Source organism: Nycticebus coucang, chromosome 11 (genome assembly GCF_027406575.1).
Source record: "Nycticebus coucang isolate mNycCou1 chromosome 11, mNycCou1.pri, whole genome shotgun sequence".
Lineage (NCBI taxonomy): Eukaryota > Metazoa > Chordata > Mammalia > Primates > Lorisidae > Nycticebus > Nycticebus coucang.
This window is the reverse complement of record NC_069790.1, coordinates 92,867,456-92,888,197: the sequence shown is the minus strand read 5'-3', so window position 1 is coordinate 92,888,197 and position 20,742 is coordinate 92,867,456. Positions and strand designations below refer to the sequence as shown.

At 35.6% G+C, this 20,742-nt stretch overlaps 1 protein-coding gene across 1 annotated transcript in view; it reads left to right on the top strand.

Annotated features, from left to right (window-relative positions):
• FAM3C (FAM3 metabolism regulating signaling molecule C) overlaps window positions 1-15,591 on the top strand; it is a 46,999-nt gene extending 31,408 nt beyond the window's left edge. Inside the window, exons 6-10 of the mRNA XM_053609347.1 lie at window positions 1,647-1,705; window positions 2,834-2,884; window positions 4,985-5,069; window positions 13,232-13,358; window positions 13,966-15,591. Of these exons, the coding sequence (XP_053465322.1) occupies window positions 1,647-1,705; window positions 2,834-2,884; window positions 4,985-5,069; window positions 13,232-13,358; window positions 13,966-14,055 (412 nt within the window). The 3' untranslated portion in view covers window positions 14,056-15,591. The remainder of the gene's footprint in view (window positions 1-1,646; window positions 1,706-2,833; window positions 2,885-4,984; window positions 5,070-13,231; window positions 13,359-13,965) is intronic.
• Window positions 15,592-20,742: the final 5,151 nt, after the last annotated feature.

Sequence of the window (20,742 nt, the reverse complement as noted above, 5' to 3'; positions counted from 1 at the left end):
TTTATTTATAGTGTTTGAGGATATTGATTTGTATAGTTTTTAGTGATTGATATGTCTGACTCTTTATAGAAAGTTTTCAGACTGAAGGTCTAGACTTAAGAAAGTGATGGAGTGGGCGGCGCCTGTGGCTCAGTGAGTAGGCGCCGGCCCCATATACCAAGCTTGGCGGGTTCAAACCCAGCCCCGGCCAAACTACAACAACAACAAAATAGCCGGGCATTGTGGCGGGCGCCTATAGTCCCAGCTACTCGGGAGGCTGAGATAAGAGAATTGCCTAAGCCTAAGAGCTGGAGGTTGCTGTGAGCTGTGACGCTACAGCACTCTAGTGAGGGTGATAAAGTGAGATTCTGTCTCAACAAAAAAAAAATAAAAAATAATTAAAAAAGAAAGTGATGGAGAAAATATTAGTTATGGAGATTAAACTTAAAAGTATGCCACATCATAGCTGTTTTTATTATGAATAATAAAAAATCAAGGAAATACCCTTTTAATATTTGAAAACTGATTCAGTAAAGACATTGCTCACATTATTGACAGAGGAGTGAAATTCAGCCTAAATTTTTGCTGTTTCAGTATCTCAGTTACAACCATAGTTCAGCTGTAGGTATGAGTTCTGTATTAATCAACTGACATATTCTGTGAGAATTAATTGGTTATGTGGAATTTATAACAAAGTATTATAGATTTTATTTTTGACATTAAAAATACATCCTTTGTATCGGTATAATTTATAATAAATTATGTGTGTGTATATATATATGTGCCTATGGTATACATAAATGTATCACCGTATGGATACATGTGTTTATGTGTAGTCATATATATAGGTACAATCACTCTCCCTAACCTTATACCACCCAGTTGGTAAACATGTAACAATACACTGCGGGGGGGGGGGGGGGGGATATTACTTTTACCTTCCTATTTTAAAATTAAAAGTACCCACAATTCTATTTTAAAAACGAAACTGAAGTAAATAGCTAATGCGTCACTGAGGCCTTCCATTTCACAATGTCATTGTCTTTTTGTAATTGTTGGTGAGCTGCCAGCAGATGTCAGATGGCTCAGGTAGACCATTATTAGATAAGTAGCTATATGAATATTCCTTCATATATATTCCTTCTTCTGAGTACAGAGTATAGAGGAACTTCACATTGATAAGTACTAAGAGAATATTCACTTAGGTAAAACATTCATGAAAGAGTGTTTCCCTACTTTTGCTTTTGATTATAAAAGCTTTGGGTAGCATCTACTTCTGTTTCATGTCAGACTGATATTGCAGAAAGTAGAAAAGAGATTGTTGTTTAATCCCTTCAGAATGATGCAGAGTGTATCCTTAATGTCCATATATTTTAAGGATTTTCTAAAATGGTATTTCATAATCTGATGCAGAGCAGCAAGAAATAGTAGTCTGTCAGCTCAAAATTTTTTAATATATATTTCTATTTGTAAAATATTTAAGGATATTATTTTAAGATTAACATTAGACTATCTTCTCTGACTTAATAGAGACCTTATAATTCCCTCTGCATTGCTGAACAATTGAACATTTATATGATATCCCTGTTTTCACATGACTTTATTTCTTTAATATATGTTTATGTGCAATATCTAATCTAAATTTCTTTTGACTTTTCCCCCTTCAGTTTAATGAGTGGTGTTAAGAATAACGTTGGAAGAGGAATTAATGTTGCCTTAGCAAATGGTAAGAAAAATTTTAGCTTATAGAGGTAGTCGGTGGGTATTCTTGTGCCCAAAAGTAAAATGTACTCTACTATCAAGAGATCAGGTTAGAAATTACCACTGTTGATTTTAAAGACTTACCTCCTTTTCCCCTAACCCCCAAATCCTCTGTAGATAGGGATTTGGTGTTTATTTATAGCACACTTTCTTAAAAGCATCCTAGCTCTCTGTTTTCTTTGTAGAGAACTTCTCATGAGATTGTCAGAAAACAAAACAATCTAATGTTGATGAAATCTTGCTGCAAATTTTGGAATCCTGTCATAATATGAAGATAGGTTGACAGGACTGAAGACGTGTTGAATGACAAAGGATGGTGGGCAATTGAATGGGGTAGGGGAAGGAACAGAGTGAGCATTTATTGTAAATTTTCAGTGTTGGCCACATTCTTCTGCTGGTATAAATAAATTCATTGAATTATTAATGTTTCGGTGTTCTTGCAAAATTAAAAGTAAAAACTGAACCCATTAGGTGAGGCCTAACTACACTCTGATCCTCTCTGTTCTGATGCCGTAAGTATCCCTTAAAGCAGTATCAAATGGTTGGAAACCAGCCAACTTACCCAGTTCCTTGTGTAGGAAAATATATTTTACTACTTTCACAAGAGGTAATTTTTTTTTCATTTTCTTAGGTAAAACATTTAATATCTATTCGTTTATTTAATAACAAAAAATACATTTTAAAAGGAAAATAAATGTAAATATTATTTTCAAATGACTTTAGTATAAAAAGTGGCATCTTACTTGAGGAGATATTTCTTTTTTATAAAAGGTTTATTTGGGGGTCATTCTTTAATATGGGAAGATGGTAACACATACAGATGAAATTCATCTAACTTTGAATTGGAGTGTTTGGTAGTCAGTGATGAACTTTTGTTTGCCACTCTTTGATATGAAAGATTAATGATATCGTATTAAAAATTACTCTTTAAATAAAAATATATTTCATCTGCATACAAGTCAAATTTTAAGTTCTCAAAATAATTCCTTCTTTGCTAATGAATTCACATTAATTATTGGATAAAATCATTTGTTTTATACAGAGTATGGTATACTTCAGTTGCATAATTTTATACGAATTCAATCTCTTTCAGGAAAAACAGGAGAAGTGTTAGACACTAAATATTTTGACATGTGGGGAGGAGGTAAGAATGAATAACAACTTTGTTCTGTTGCTGGCACTGAATCACCTCAGTATAATGTAGCCCATTACAGAGAGAATAAGGATGTTGTTTGTGTTCATTTTGTTTCTGTCTTTTCACTAAATGTCCAGCTATATTTAAGTCACATTATGTATACTTCGTTTTTGTTAGAAAAATTGTTCATGGTGTGTAATTGAATATAATATCAAAAACGTCTAATATTTTATATTTTTTATTGTTGGGGATTCATTGAGGGTACAAAAAACCAAGTTACATTGATTGCATTTGTTTGGTAAAGTCCCTCTTATAATTGTGTTTTAAAAATATCTAAATCCAGGGTTCTGCGGGAAAACTAATTCAAAAGCTTTGGGATCCTTTAGGTTTCTGTCTGAAATGTAAAAAACAAGCAAAAAAACAAGAATTAGTAGTTTGAAGTCGAGCATAACCCCTGTAAGCATTTTTAACTGATAGAACTGGTTTCTTTACATAGGATTTTTCAGTCTCAAAAATAAGTCATAACTAAGAGCATTTAGATATACAGGAGAAACTATCAGGTTTTAGAAAATCAATCCAACTTCTGACTTCTACCTGATTTTTTAAAATAGATGAATATTTTAGAGAAGGAATAGGATTTTCTTTCTCATTTACTGGACTTAGAGCAATCCACAGTTATTTTCCCCTTGTGTATTTGTAAGTCTTTCACGAAGTGGGAAGAAATGACCACATGCCAGGGCCAGGAACTGGCACCCCAAAGGGGAATGCTGTCTGGAATAAAGGGGTTTCTTCCTCACATTTAAGGAAGGTCAACATTGATGTATCTTTTGATTCTTCTTTGCGTTAGCTTGTGTAATTTATCAGCATGAGGATCTCCCCTGCAGCTCCCCATGCCATTTATCTATATTCCTCAGAAGCCCACACATTAGGCTTCCTGAAACTCACCTGAAGGGTTTACAGTTAGTGTAACTTTTCTAACATTTCTTCAGCTTGTAATAAGATACCACATGTTATTTATTTCTTAAGTGAAATTAGATGAACATTTCATAGCTATCCAAGCTGTATAAATTTAAAATGTTACCATCAATTTTAGATTCTAAAGGCATAATTTGTCCTAACAAAATTTATTACCAGAAACACTGTCAAAGGTGTTGTTGAAATCAGTCATGTGACCAGAAGCTCAGGAATTCCCCACTCCACTTATCACAGGTAGACTAATTTCTACTGAAGGTACTCTTCCGATTAAGAAATAGTTGCAGTTTACAGCCATCTTTGCACTGAAATGGAAGCAGTTTGTTGACTACTTGGTTACATTTTTTTTTCTGCATTGAAAATGCCATTATAAAATATAGTCAATTACAGACAATCTTTGGACTCTTTCTGCTGTAGAAAGAAAGTGAGTAAATTTGAAGTGACTTGATTTTGAACTAGCCTTAGACTTGGGAGCTGTAAAGAACCTTGACATTTTAAAGAGTTGAAGATGTAAAATGCTTTGTAATACCTGACCTTCTGGCATCACCAATTTGAAACTACTGAAGTGGTTTTTTTCTTTTCTTTTTTTTTTTTTTGTAGCCTTCGTTGATTTTGATTTACTAGATGAAATAAGTGGTGTCTGTAATATTTGCCACCATTAGTTTGGCTTTTAATGATAGCCTACATTCCTTCCCCCAGTTTATAGCAAGTAGATGTACTTACATGATCCTTAAATCCAAGAGCCTTTTTTCTTCCCCTTGAAGGTTACCCAGGGATGCCAGAGTCAGATTTGTTATAGTCTCAGCTGTTCATATCTGAGAGATCTCTAAGTTTTTTTACTTTGTATGTCATGGTTTAACATACCTTTGCTATGGTTTTTTAACTTAGCTTTAGGAATGTCGGTATAAATGACAGGTTAATCAGAATTGGGAAATTATAAATTGATGGTGGGATCATATTGAGAAACAAATTTGACCATTTTTAAGCACTTTAGAAAATTCGTACTACTTTTGAATTACTTTACATTAGAAATTACTGATTTACAGATACTTCATATTTTATAATACAATTGTAGAGATTGTGTAATGGTTACTCAAGTCATTTTAAAAAACCCTCAAACCTTTTCTTTTACTTCAGATGTAGCACCATTTATTGAGTTTCTGAAGGCCATACAAGATGGAACAATAGTCTTGATGGGAACATACGATGATGGAGCAACCAAGTATGTAAACTCAAAACTTTGTTCAACCTTTTAGAGCTGTAATTGGTAATCAGGAAAGCAATACATTTTCATTGAAAAAGTTTGTAAAATAGGGCAAAGTAATTCAACTACTAGATGACCACAATTAGTATTTTTTTTTTGGGGGGGGAGGTTTGCTTCCTTCCTATCTTTCTATGTACATATTTATTATGCATGTATTGTTCTATTTTAATCAATATTATACATACAATTTTTTATATTTTCTTATGTTGAATTGTTTTTCCTGATAAATATTCTTCGTAGCATTTTTTACAGTTTATCAACATTTGATCATCTGGGCTCAACCTTTCTTTTTAAAAATTCCCCTACTGTTGCCACATTTCTCATCTTATAAGTACACTGTGATGAACATCCTTTTTCATGATTTTTTTCTTTACACTTTTGATTGTGTTGTTCTTAGAGGAAATTTCTAGAAGTAGAATAAATTGTCCCATATAGTTGTCATATGTTTTTCATAAACTTTAATAGATGATAGTTTTGTAATTTTTTCCTTACAATTGTATATGTTGTAAAAACTTTGGAAAATGTTGAAAAGCACAAAGATAAAAACAAAGTTACAATTCAGATCACTACTTAGAGATAACCATTCATAATATTTTAGTTTCCATTCCAGATGACTTAAATGCACACATTTTCTTCATTTCAAATACTTGAGATAATAGTTTTTGTAGCTTTTTACTAATGTGGTAAATAATTTCCCACAACATTAAATATTGTTCATTACAAAATTATACATGTCTGCCATGTCTTTTTTTTAAACATGCATTATGACTTATAATCTGCTTGACAGGGTGCCTATTGCTGAACTCTTAGGCTAGTTCCAATCTTCATACTTTATAGAATGCACTATCTTAAAATTTTGAACAAGGAAATGCGTATTTCCTTGAGGTAGATTTTTTTTTAAGTGGGATTGCAGAATTAAAAGATACACCTTTTTAAAAGTGTTTGTATACCTATTTTATTTTTCTCAAAAGTTCAATGGCACTAACAATTGATTTTTTTAAAAGTTCCAATTCTAAGAGTTTGGAAAACATACCCGTTTTAATGTGACTTTCTTTGACTATTAATGAGATTGCATTTTTTCCTTTTGGGGGGATGGTTTTAATAATTGTCTTTTGACCATTCAAGTTGACCTATATTGATTTGTTGAGCCTTCTATAAATTAAGAATATTAACCGTTACTTGTGTTAAAAAAAAATTTTTTTTTGGCACATCTTTTGCTTTTAATTTTGTTAGTTCATGATACTTTTTAACTAGTGTATGTTCAGACTAATTCTTGTGTAGTAAAGAGTCTGGATTTTCCTTTTAGTTTCTTACAAACTACTTTTCTACTTGAGAAGTATTTCTCCATCTCTAAGTAGATATCAAATCTTATTTTCCAGTGATTTCACTGTTTTTATGTATTTTTAAACATCCATTTGTAATGGAGACTTACAATGCCTGTGGTGTAACACCAGGTTGTTATGTAGGTTAGGCTTTGTTTCTGGAATTTCTGTCCTATTCTGTTGATCTATTTCTGTTTCCAAAAGTATTATTTCAATTATTATATAACTATTTTATAAAAATTAAATGTACTTTATACATTTAATAAATGTATACATTATTTATTAAATGTATAAATTTAAATGTATAAATGTATTAAATGTATAAATGTAAATGTATTAAATGTATAAATTCTCTGGTACACCCCCTTTGATAGTCTTCTTTCTAAAATTTTTTTCTATGACATTTTTTCCAGATGGCTTATCAAGATCAAAAAACATCCCATATAGATTTTAATTTAAAAATCCCTAATATTACAGGAGCCACACAGGAACCTGATGTGTCTTTCTATGTATTGAATTCTATAAATGTATTTAGTGTATAGCTTTATTATTGCAGATTAACACTAAGGAAACAGTGCTACTTTAAGAGGGCTCTAAGCCACTGACATTGTGCATTTAATCTGATTGAACTAAAGCTACCCTAAATCCATAAATTAAAGGTTAACAGAGAACTAGCATCATCAGCCATTTCCATATAACTAAATAGAATGAAACAGAATGTAATTAAGCTTTCCTTATCAAAAAACAAGTGATTTGCTACTTTTCTTTTGCTAAGAGAAGAGGATATTATATTTATAGTTTGAGATTTTAACATTAAAATACAAAAAAGCCCCACTTCTTTGAATAGACACATGACTGCTCTTCACCAGATTATTTCATAGTTACACCTGATGAGAACCAGAACTGTTTCCTTTAACCTGCTAATGTACTGCTAACAAACCATGGCCACCCCAGGAACTGAGGCAGGGATGATGCTTACTCTTCAGCTGCTATTTTTTGGTAGTCATTAAATGCATCAAAAGCAGCCTCAGAAAAGGGTTCAACCTTACAAGGTAAAAGTAGAAATTTAAACTTTGATGTCTTTACACTTGGTCAATATGTGATTCAAGTTCTGTGCATTTAAATGAATTGGATTGCCTGTATTTTCAGTTTGAGGCGCATGAACTTACATTTCTAGTATTTTCTTCTCTTAAATACTAGTAAAATAAATTATGAACATCATATCATTTATACTGAAATGGTCAAACAGTCTTTATGAAAGGCAGTCTACATATGTTAAATATAACAAAATATAATTGTGTCATACAATTTCAGTTTTACAGTAACTTCCAGTTTGTGGTTGGCAGGTGTTTGAACGTAGAAATTTGATATGATCCATCAGCCATGGTGCCCTCACTCTCACACCTGAGTCAGAGCTCTGCTTCCTGCTGCTGAAGTGCTATGACTTCTCACATAAGGCCACTGGGTTTTACCTTATACTGAATGTTCCCAGGTGACTACAAATGACTACATGACATTTGGGCACCATGTTGACTTGGGAACATGACAACATGACTACTAATGACTACAAATGTGATGATCCCCTTGACAATACTACAAATTTCAGCAGATTGACCAGAATGGTGTCCATCACATCATTTCCCAAAGTGTGTTCCCTAGAACCCCAGTCTTTTGTAAGTACATATAATGGTCAAATAAGTTGAGGATGGTGCCATGTATTTTGGTCCTTTTTTGGATTAACAGTGAAAGACTCTGCCCTAAAGAACCCTCTTTACATCTGCTTATCACAGTGTTTCTTGACTTTAGCTCAAAGCCCATTTAAAAAAACCAAATAGAAAAAAAAAAAAAAACTTCATCTAAGAAAACGTGTACGTCAAGGAGTGCAAATCTCTAATACTGCCTACTTTCCACCCACTTTCCCACTAAAATAAATTGTTTTTTGGTTGTTTTTGTAATAAAGAATATAACATTTTGAGTGAGCTAAATTTTGCTATTATATTCTTCCTTTTGGATAGAATACTGTATGACATGTTAATGTTATGCCTGAGTGAAGGGTTGAAATGGGATGTCTTGGCTAGGCATGGTGACATGGGCTGGAGGATTGCTTGAGGCCAGGAGTTCAAGACAAGTCTGGATAATGTAGTGAGACCTACCTTCTACAAAAATAAAAACACCTGGGCTTGATGGTGTTTACCTGTAGTCGCAGCTACCCAGGAGGCTGAGGCTCCTGCTTGAGCCCAGGAGGTCAAGATTGCAGTGAGCTGGGGTCATGCCACAGTACTCTAGCCTGGGTAACAGAACAAGACCTTGTCTCTTAAAAGAAATAAAAAAAGTGGACATTATGGGGTAAGAAGGAATCTTAAAGGTCACTAGAACCACTATAATCTTAGCCAGAGCAAGATTCTCCCGGACCTTCTCTGTGAATACCTGTAGTGAACTTCTCATTTATACAGGTGCTAGTAGCCCTGTCATTTCTCTGTCTGAAACAAAACAAAATGTTCATAAGAAAGTGTTATGTTCTCAGAGTGCTCTCCCTTTGACTTCTGCCAGTAAATGTATTCCTCAAATCATTTACTGCTTCAAGTATTTAAAGCTAATCAGTATTTCTCTTTTAATTTTCTTTTTCCTGGGCTCAATATACATGGCTCTTTTAACTTTTATCATGTTAAGTTTCTAGTTTATTTTAGCCTCCTGGCTATATTTTTTGGGCATTCTCTAGTTTATTATTTTCTCTCTTAAAATGAGTGTACCAAATCAGCAGTGTTCTAGATGTGGTCTGGCCAGGGCAGGATACGGTGCAGATGCTAGCTTACCATGTTTTAGAGATTACATTTCTTTGAATATTCATGTAGACTAGTACTGTATTAGTTTTCTTTAAACAGTCACATCACATTTTTGGCTCATGAGATTTTGGTCAACTTAAATTCTTAGATCTTTTCATTTGATATCAGACTTTTTTTTTTTTTTTTAAACACTGCCAAGTCAGGTTTTTCTCTCCATTCAGAACTTAATTTTATTTAATCCAAATGAGAGACTTTATATGCATTTATCCTTGTTAAATTTAATTTTGCTCATTTGGGCCCACTTGGTCTTGATTCTGACATTTGTCCTACGAGGTTTTCATGATCCAGGCTTTGTACTCTCTCCAAAGTCATTCTTAGGTCTAAATAGAAGTCATTGATAAAAAATGTTTACCAAGGACAGTGTGCCACCCTGCTAGATGCCTCCTCCAAGGCATTTATCTATTAATCAACAGCAGAAACTACTTTCAAACAGCTGCCAGTATAGCCCAATAGACATACTATCCAGCTGCTGTTTCATTGAGGTTGTTTTCTGAGACTATCAGATGCTCACTTGAAATTCATGCACTGTGCTATGCTAATTACAGTACTGCTGGAAAACTTCTCTTAAAGCTGAACCAGCCAAGAGAACGTTAACTTAGCTTTACTTACCCCTCTCTTATTCCCACTTACTCCTCCTTTTTCTTCTTGCTTTGTAATGCTCACACAATCTCCTTGTCATTCCTTCTAGAATTTTGCTAGAAATTGGAATTTGTTTTATTGGACCATTGTTTCTACAATTTACCTTGCTTTTTTTGGAAATTGGAATAATGCAGTTAATGTCTTAGCATTTTCTATCATGCATCTTAAATAAACTGATACTACCTTGCAAGATTATATTAACAAGATCCTCTACAATCCAACAGCGTATATATGGGCCTGAAGGCTTTACTTTAAAGTGCTTATATCATGTATGGACTTTCTTGAGCTACTATTTCCTTTTTGTGTTGTTGGAAGAATGTCGCATCCCTGGAAAGGGCAGATGTGCTTTGACGCTTCATTCTCCGTGAGAACAGCAGTTCCCTTCGTTATTCACACTTAGCAGCAACAGTTCTCTCTGTGGCCTTTAGTAGTTCTACGAGTCTCATCGCCTTCTGAGTCTTCCTGGTACTAGTATTAATGGTTTTGTTGTTAGTAATGCGGTTTTCCTTGTATTTTTTGCGTGCTTTTTTTTTTTTTAGAGCCCATTATAGAACATTTCTGTAGTAGCACTAATTTGGAAACCATCCTCCCGCTTTTTTCTGGGATTGTTAGCCCTTTTATAGTGAAAATTATTGGGGATTTTTGTTTTTAAAGAGTCATTTCCCTCATCTGAACTTTTTACAATATGTTCTCTGTGAGCATTTCTTATTCTTCCAAGCCCTGTGGCAATATGGAGATTTCCTTCTAAAGCTCCTGATTTCTATTTCCCACCTGGTTCTTCCCTCTTAATCACAGTTGAGCCTAGAATTCTCACTGTTGCTTTCTGTGTTTCCAGAAAGGAGGCTTTCCCAGTGTGGATAGAGGTAGAACCCAGGGACTCCACTTCTCCTTTTCTGGTCCAGATTATCTGTGTTGTGTTAGGATGCCTTCCTGTTTTCATCACTGGATACTCCTCTATTCATTTTAAGGAAAATTCTTTACTAAAATAATTTGACATTAATTTTTTAACAACTCAGCCAGTTAAGACCATTAATAAGAATTAAAATATATATAAAAAAATTCATGGTGCTCTTATATAAAATAAAAAGCTTATATCTCCCAATTTTATGTGGCATATATGTAAGGGTATTAGTTGCTCTGGTTTTTAAAGAACTGGGCATTTTGACACCTCCTGTATGTTTAATGTATGTCTCAAAATATTGGCTATGGTGCATGATTTTAAACTCTTTTGAAAATTGAAATTATTTTTACTTAAATAGAAGATATCCAAAAGTAAAAATAAAATAATCTACCAAAGTCTGCAAAGGCAGATCAGAAAGGTTAAACTATAGATAGGGATATCCAAGTTGTGCGGGGGTGTCCCCCAAACCACGCCCAGTTTTGATGATTCTCTAGTAGGGCTCATGGCTATGATTTTCGTTATAGCAAAAGGATATATAGCAGAATCAGCAAAGTGAAACATTTCCTGGGGCAAAGTCTAGAGGGAACCAGTCTCAAGTTCTCAAGAGCCCTGTCCCAAGCAGAATCAAAACAGGGCATGCTTAACTCTTCCAGCAACAAACTATGACAACACAGGGGAAGTATTTTCTACAGAGAAACTTACTAGAGACACAGTGGCCAGGGATTTAATTGGGGACTGGTCATGCAGGTGCCCTCTGCCTAATTCATCCCCAAACTCCTGCCTCCCAGACAGAAAACCAAGTGTTCAGCATCAATGGCATTGTCTGTGCACACAGTTTAGGCCCAATAAACTATTCTTACCAGTTCTGAAAATGGTGGGCACCCTCACCAAATCCAAGCGTCCAAATGCCAGCCAAGGGTCAGTCTTGCTTGCAGGACTTTCTAAGCCTAGGAAACTCAGGCCTGCCACATTATTGCTTTTATCCACAGGCTCTTGATGTTCTCATGGAAAAGTAAGGCAAGAGATTAATGGAGTCAAAACATAAAGCTAAATTGTCAGGTTGCTTCTAGATCTCTGGCTAAATCAGCTTGGTTTATTTTTGCAGATCATAATAATCACTTCTGAAATTCAAAAGTATTGAAGTAAGAATGACTGCCCTTCAATGTATTTCTTAGTTTTTGCAAAACCTTTAGATAAGAATTATTTTACTTGCTTTTTACAGAGGGCTAGACCTGCACTTTGACCATCACCTAGTTTGCAGGCAGTTTATGCATATAAAGCAATCTTCTCTTGTCATTTGTGAACTTAACATTCATTGTTTCAGCTATTTATGAGCAACTCCAAAGGTCCATGAGGTGCCAATTTGTAATTTTTCTGAAATGTAAATGTGAATGGAGCCCCAAACTGCCCCCCAAAGCCTCTCTGTAGAAGGTAGTCCACTTAGCTGGCAGTGAGCTGACTGCCTGCCCTCTGCATCTTAGTACTGTTTATTCTTATTACAGCAGCAAAACTCATCTGCTAGTGCTGATGATGCAAACGTGAGCTTCTAAGAAAGTAACCTGGAAATAAAACCTTTGGATAAACTATGAATGGAATTTGACAGTCTTCTGGATCCATGGCATCCTAACAGCATCTAGAAACTAGAAAACAGGGCTTAGGCGATAACTTCAGGGAGTCTCGCTCTAGCATAAAAATGGTTGTGGAAGATATTTAACTGCTATATGGGTAATATTTTCATTTTTAAAGTAATCACTGGGGAGTTATCCCTGAAATGCAATTTATATCCCTATTTTCAAAGTCATTTTCTTTTTTTCTTTTTTCTTTTTTTTTTGTGGTTTTTGGCCGGGGCTGGCTTTGAACCCGCTACCTCCGGCATATGGGACCGGTGCCCTACTCCTTGAGCCACAGGCGCCACCCTCAAAGTCATTTTCTTGTAAATGTTAGAAACAGTGTTAGAAAAATGCAGATTTCTGTCAGCATTTACCTTTATTCTGCTCATATGTTATTTACAAATGATTTAGTGGAAATTCAAAATGATGATTCATTCTATAAAGATATTGGTTGCTTATGACCGTGAGTTAGCCTGAGTAGGCATCTACTAACTACAGTATTCCTTATTTACTTGATGGGTGTACTTAACATAATTAAAGTGAAATATTGCTATTAAATAAAGACATCCAAAAGGTACTTTCTAATAGAATAAACTTTAATTGCTGGATTTAATGTCTTTTGTTCTAAAAAAATTCAAATAGTAGGAATGTTCCTCTATGAAAAAATTTCCTTTTTTTCTCCCCTAAAATATTCTCTGAAGCTGACATGTTCTTATGTATATGTTAAACGTCCTAGGTGGATCAGTTACATAAAAGTCAGTGCCTTTTGTTTATTTTTGTTGTATTCCTTCTCTCCCTCCTAAAGACTCAATGACGAGGCTCGGCGGCTCATTGCTGACTTGGGGAGTACATCTATTACTAATCTTGGTTTTAGAGACAACTGGGTGTTCTGTGGTGGGAAGGGCATTAAGACAAAAAGCCCTTTCGAACAGGTTAGTGTCTTAGATTCTCATAAGTAACAAAAACAAATTGTGTGAAGCCTTATGTTACAAACTCTCATACCAGTTATTTGAAAATTATATGAGGCAGATACTCATTTTATTCACAGATTTGTCATAAATTCTTGGTAATCAGTTATTTGAAATAGCCATCATACTTTTTAAACTCCGAAACTTAAAAATTCTGCATGGAAATTTTTTTCTCCTACGTTACATTGCATTGAAATAGGGTTGTTTTATCGTAAACCCTTTAGGAAGCATTATTTACTAAGGATTTTACTCTTTGCACTCTGGATATTAGAATCAGTTGTTCGACAATACTTTAGAACTTGATAGAATGTCAGCTTGCTTTTTGAGTAACAAACAATCCTTTAAAAAACTTCTGCATTGTTTCGTTCCTTCAGCTGTTATGTGAAGGTCTGCAATATATGTGACAGACTGTGAGGATCACTCATTTAATATCTTGAGCATTGAGCAGTAATTTATATGAACTCTTCGTTGACATGAGTGTTACTTAAGTGAGAGTGAGTAAAGTACGTTATTGCAAATCAGCAGTCACAAAGGTTTTTCTAACCTGTGTACTCTTACTGTGTTCCAATAGCACATAAAGAACAATAAGGACACAAACAAATACGAAGGATGGCCCGAAGTTGTGGAGATGGAGGGCTGCATCCCTCAGAAGCAAGACTAATGGAGAAAACGCACTTTCACTGCTGGAGAGTGAGAGAGAAGCAACTACCTGTAAATATTTTAAGAGCATGCAGCCATCCCGGTGTGTGCATGAGCTTTGTCTCTTGATATCTGGGTTATTTATTGCTAACATAAATAGATAGCATTGTAAATAGCATCATAGCCAGCAGACAGTGAATCATTTCTAAGCACATTTCCCTAAAGGTACATTGCTTAGACTGCAATGATAACGTAATTCATTTCTAAAAGCATACCCAGTGGATAACTGAACAAATTGTGATATATGTTCTGGTTGCTGTGAAAAATCTATCATGGAATAATATGGATTTTAGGGAAAAGACTCCTTTTTTTATGCATACATATGTTGTCTTGTGATGACAATATCTTTTAAATTAAAAAGGATTTGGCTAGTTGTGTGAGTGATGTTACTTTACAGTCTGACTCTCCTAATGTACCCCTTTTCATAGTCTTTCATCTTTCCTTCCCAAGAAATGAAGAAATAAAATATTTAATATGAAAACTTGTATCAGATGTGAAAAGCACAACAAAATTATTTTTTAAATGTACACAGTAAAGAGTAAATGTGTAAAGGTAGATAACATTTAAAACCACGGCTAGCTTGCTGGATTTTGTATTAGCAGTGTGAATAACTTGATTTTGTATAAGCTACAGTAAGGCTGGAGGTGGCAACTACACAGATCTGGAGAACCAGGCGAAGGCTCCTCCCCAGCCTAATTAGATCATTCAGGACAGCTAAGTCAGTATATTTAGAGCAATACGTTTTCCTTGTTTGTTATTAGCATCGACCAAGTAGTTTGGAAAAAGGCATGCTTTAATATCACAATAATTTTGATTAGTAAACCAGGTTAATTCTGTATTTAATTTGTCTAACCTCATAATAGGAATTATTGCCTGAAGTTATAATGGCATATTTAGAAAACCCCTACTTACTGGGTAAGCTTAAAACATTCAAAACACAATTTTATTAGACCCAAAATAACTTTATACCCAATTCTATATAAAAATATAGGAGATCTAACTTTTTTGTGAACTATAGATGTTCACTAAATAACTGATTTTCTTTTAATTTTTTTAGGGCATTATATACCTGTTGTACAGTCAGTATCTTAAACTGGAACATAAACAAATTGAATGATCAAGCTGCCCTTCATAATATAAGGCAGCACTTCAGTTTCGAACCTAAAATTTAGAAGGGTTATATAAAAAAACATAAAAGCAGTATTTCTTAATTTTCTGTGAAACAGCTATTTCTTAAATATTAATGAATCTTGGGGTACTGTTTCTTCCCTCAAATTGAATGTAATTCCTGAGTAAATGCACCTTGTATGTTTAAACAAGTTTTGTAAACTTTTTGGATTTTGGTGCTTATATTCTAATTCACTGTTCATTGTGTATATTTTGACATTTAAAATGCTTCCCTTGATCCTGTAAACTGAAAGAATAGCTATTTTACAGTTCCAGGGATTGTGAAATGTTGCTTTTTTTTTAATAATGAAAATAAACACACTTTGTTTTACATTGTGAATTTTTTTGTATTATCTAGGAATGTATAATATACCACAGACCTGCACATTAAGGTTTTTCAAACATTTATTATACTGCCTAACTTATAAAAAATTGAACCAAGTTATTAAATCATTGCTGTGGTTAAATACAGTTACATCCATGTTAGATGTATCTTAACATGTATAGAATTTAAGTGTCTAGATGGCAGAACATTCCTTTTATTATAAAGGCTATAAAAGGAAGGCTTATATAGTTGTATAAAATGTCAAGAGAAGGGATAAGGATTGGTTATGTAACTGGTGCAATTTGCTTTTGTCTCAATTCTGTCTTGTACCCATTGTGCCAACTTAACTTTGGAAGCAATAATTTTACTACATTTTATTTTAACATCTTTTTAAAATTAGCACTGTAAGGGAAACAGTAGTCATTCAATGTCAAGAATTTTCTTTATTAAAATCAGAGACTAACATTGACATTTTAGTATTTTAAATGGTGCTTAAGGGCTTATAGATGCATATTCTTGTAATCACAGCTGCTTTCCCAGAACAAGTATATTATAACATGAGTGTTAAAATCGAGCAAAGAAAGTAGGAAAATAAGTGATATTTGGAAAATGAAAGAAAAATTGAGCCAGGCTTTATATTTCTGACTTTAATTTGATTAAAGTGATGTTTATCATTGTTCTTTCTGTATTATGCTTGTTTTTGAATGCATCAGTTAATATTTAACATTTTATGATGGATAAAACTCAATCCACTTAGCCTGTATTGAATTTTATACTTTAAAAACTTAAGTAATTATAAATAATTTAAGCAAAATAAAAGATATAATTTCTTCAGTTTGGTTGACAACCCCCCTTCCTTTCAAATGAAAGCATGAGATGTGATAGGGGCTGTGAACAGTTAAAAGTGGAAAGTCATTTGGAATACTTTTCCAAATTAATTCAAAAGGGAAAAATTGTTTGTGTTGATCACAGAGATTTTCCACCTAGCCTCTTCAATTATTTCATCGTCTCCGATAGCAAAAAAAATTCATGTAAATCTAGAGCTGTAGAATAAAGTAACAGGCTTCAACTTTCTCTAAAGCACCCTCAGAAGGATTCTTTGCCTATGTCTCTTCAGGTTGATTTTTCTACTAGTCCATTGATTTTTGATTGTCACATGTCAATAGCGAGTTAATTTCCATTTCCCTCAAAGCTCCCTCCACTTAACTAGTTTCTATGGTTATTGCTTGCTCCTTATTGCAACTCCCTTTTTTGAGGTTTCAGTCACCAAGAGTTAGACTGAGTAAAAAGCAATCAGACCTGGCCAGGCCATGTCAGTTTCTTGGCAGCATGAAGGGAGCGTCATGGGGTAGTGTAAGCAGCATGGTGAAAGACCCCTAGGTAATCCTAAGGGCTTCTTTGGCCATCAGAATCTTTATGCAGGCCAGTGAGGGGCAGACAACTTCAGGGCAGCTATATTTTTTTTTTTTTGACAGAGTTTCACTTTGTCAACCTTGGTAGAGTGCTGTGGCATCATAGCTCACAGCAACATCAAACTCTTGGGCTCAAGTGATTCTCTTACCTCACCCAACCAAGTAGCTGGAACTACAGGTGCCCACCACAATACCTGGCTATTTTTAGAGACAAGGTCCCACTCTCACTCAGGCTGGTCTCCAACTCCTGAGCTTAAACAATCCACCTGCCTCGGCCTCCCAGAGTGCTAGGATTACAGGCATGAGCCACAGCGCCCAGAAGCTACAATGGAGGAAACAGCTTCAACACTTAGATGTCTCTTCTGTGGGTGATCAGAAAGGAAAGGGATCAGGCCAGTCCTTAGGTTAAAGATGGAAGAGCTGTTTCTCTTGTGCATGTCTGATGGGCTAAGCAAACTTAGCATGGGGAAGACATGACAGCTCGTTCACAGAAACCCTTGCCATTACTAAACACATTGTTCAGCTCTGCATTATGTTTATCGCAGGAATACAGTGAACATTGAACAAATTGAGACTACACTGATAAAAGATACTCTCTTTTATCAGGGAAGATTAGTTTATGACCCTGCAACCCTGTAACATCTCATATGATCAGCCTATATTTGTTTCCCTTCATGGCCAAAAAGAAAAGGGGTCTAAAACTTTAAAGTGGAGAGAATTCTGTAGTATGGAGACAGTGTGGTGTGCTGTAAGAGTAAGGACTTGCCTGCGTATTCCACTCTGTTCTACTGTTAAGTATTTAAGGATCTTGAAAAAGCCAATTTCCTTACCTGTTAAATAGGGATAGTACTAACATGTTTTGTGGTGCCTACCAACGTGCCTGGTGCAAAGTACTCACTAAAGGCAACTGCTACCATTGCTGTTATTATTAACCACGCATCTTGCAGGCTAGTAACATTTTAGCCCAAGAGAAGCGTTAACCAGTCAGCCTCTCCAGCTTTCTTATTCCATTTTACCAAGCCAAAAGGGACCATTAAGTAACCTGAGCGTTAAGGTCAGGAGAAAGGATACAGCTATTCACCCACCTGAGGTTCTCGTTGACTTCAAGCCTCAGACTTTCATGTACACATCCTCCCCACCCTTTCAGTCATTACACATCAATACCAAACTCTAGACACAGAACTCAAGCTTTCATGTTATCTCCAGGCAGCTGGGATCCCATGATAGTTCCACTTCCTGGCCTGGCCTCTAGGGGGAAGTATGTGGCTTCAGCCAAAGAGGCTTGGGAGCCTTGGCTGACTCCTTCCTGTAGGAGCAGCCAATTGATGGATAGACCCTGATCCCTGCTCCTAATGACCCATTTCTGTTGCTGGGGGGATGGTTGGGACTGCGATCAGGGTGGGGCACAGCTGGCACCCCTGCTGCACAGGACAGACTCAGTTCAGGGGCCACAGACTTCTCAGCCTTCTCTATCACCGGTGGAATAAAAAGGCCAGTTTGGAAATCTTATCTGTTGAACAGAATTCCCATTTTCTGTAAGTATATCTATCAAAGCAAAGGAGAGTCATGCTCACCCCTGGGAATTTTGGGTTTTAGCTGGGAGCCTAGTGTGAGCCTTCAAAGTTATCGTAAAACTTCATGTTAATTTTTCATGTTTTTTTTTTTTTTGTTATATATATATATTTTTTTTATTGTTGGGGATTCATTGAGGGTACAATAAGCCAGTTACACTGATTGCAATTGTTAGGTAAAGTCCCTCTTGCAATCATGTCTTGCCCCCATAAAGTGTGACACACACTAAGGCCCCACCCTCCTCCCTCCATCCCTCTTTCTGCTTCCCCCCCCAAAAAAACTTAATTGTCATTAATTGTCCTCATATCAAGATTGAGTACATAGGATTCATGCTTCTCCATTCTTGTGATGCTTTACTAAGAATAATGTCTTCCACTTCCATCCAGGTTAATACGAAGGATGTAAAGTCTCCATTTTTTTTAATAACTGAATAGTATTCCATGGTATACATATACCACAGCTTGTTAATTTTTCATGTTATTTTATCTATTACAAGTGTTTATATTAACATGGAAACCTTTTAAATTACTTTAAATTTCAGCTTTGAAATCTCTTTAGCTTTAGGAGAATGACTTTTCTGTGTCTCCGAGCTTTGAGCAGAGGAGAGATTTAAAAACATATAATACTGAGGCTATGCTTAGAAATATGTTCAGTTAGTGGAGAAGGCAGCAGTCCCTGAGAGCTGATTGCCAGGGCAGGGAAAGGTCCATCAGCCAGAATGTTATTAGGTGTGAGGCATAAGAGCTGGGCTTGCTCTAAGCCTGCCCTAAATGGCTTTCTGTTCTGCTTTAGGGAGGGGACTTGAGATTTACTTTAAGTAAATGAGCTCATCCCTAGACTCCTATGAGGTGAAATTCAATTCTTGAGGAACTGTTAATACTGTAACAAGGCAGTGTTAAAATTCTATTCTGGGGCTGGCGCCTGTGGCTCAGTGGGTAGGGCACTGGCCCCATATACTGAGGGTGGTGGGTTGAACCCAGCCCCAGCCAAACTGCAACAAAAAATAGCCAGACGTTGTGGTAGGTGCCTGTAATTCCAGCTACTTGGGAGGCTTAGGCAAGAGATTGCCTAAGCCCAGGAGTTGGAAGTTGCTGTGAGCTGTGACGCCACAGCACTCCACTGAGGGCAATAAAGTAAGACTCTGTCTCTAATAAAAAAAAAAAAAATTCTATTCTGTAAATAGAACTCTAGAGTAGGTTCTCTGTGGTTCTAAAGCCCTGGGTGTTTTGGATATGGGCACAGTTACAGGAGTTGTCACATCTGGAATTTTGTGATTGTTGATCCTATATTTAGTCAACACATTGTGAAGTATAGTTTCTCAAGAAATGATAAATTGAGCATTTGGAGAAAGAAGAACATGTTCAAGCTGGCGAAGGAAAGAAAGTCTCACCAAGTAGTGGAATGTATCTTTCAGCTGTAAGTTTATCCTGTACCCGTTAAGGAGAGAACACAGTAGAGGGTTCATCCCATTCACTTCTCCAGTTTTCTTATTTTGCCTTGCATGGAGTCCTGTAAGGAACTGGAATTAGCTGTTTGGCAGAGAGTTTGAGATGAAACAATGACAGTGGCTAGGACGAAGGAAAAGTAAGGATCAAAGGATCATGGACTAGGAATAAGTAGGTAATTATTGATTTTCATTTTGTAGATTGACACCCTTTCTTGGTTCTTAAAGAGTTTGAAGTGTTAAACGCACTGTTAAATTTGAGGATACTTCTTTACCAGAGTAATTAGGGGCAATAAGGGCTGGCCTTCTTTCTTGGCCAGACAGGGGGTGGGTAGAGGTTGTCCAGGACCATGGTGGTTTAGTTATCAATAAAAGGTGAAGGGAAGGCCTCTTGGCCTCTGTGGAGCTGAGTCACCCCGAGGGTTCTGAACAGCCATTTGAGAGGGAAACGGGCAGCCTTATCCACCACTCTCTGCCTTTCCAGTTTTCTTCACACGCCAATCACATGCTTTCACTTATTCTCCAGATTAAAAAGTCACACATGAAACATTAGTTTGCGTTGACTTGGGCCTCACATCGTACTCTACACTCTCTTCATGACCCCTTGGGAGAAGCTGCCTTTGCTAGCATGATTTTGTTTTAAAGGTTTTAATCTGGTTCAAATCACCTCTAGTGGATTTTCTTTGGATGTGAATGTAAACCATAACAAATGGCAATTTTTATCCATGA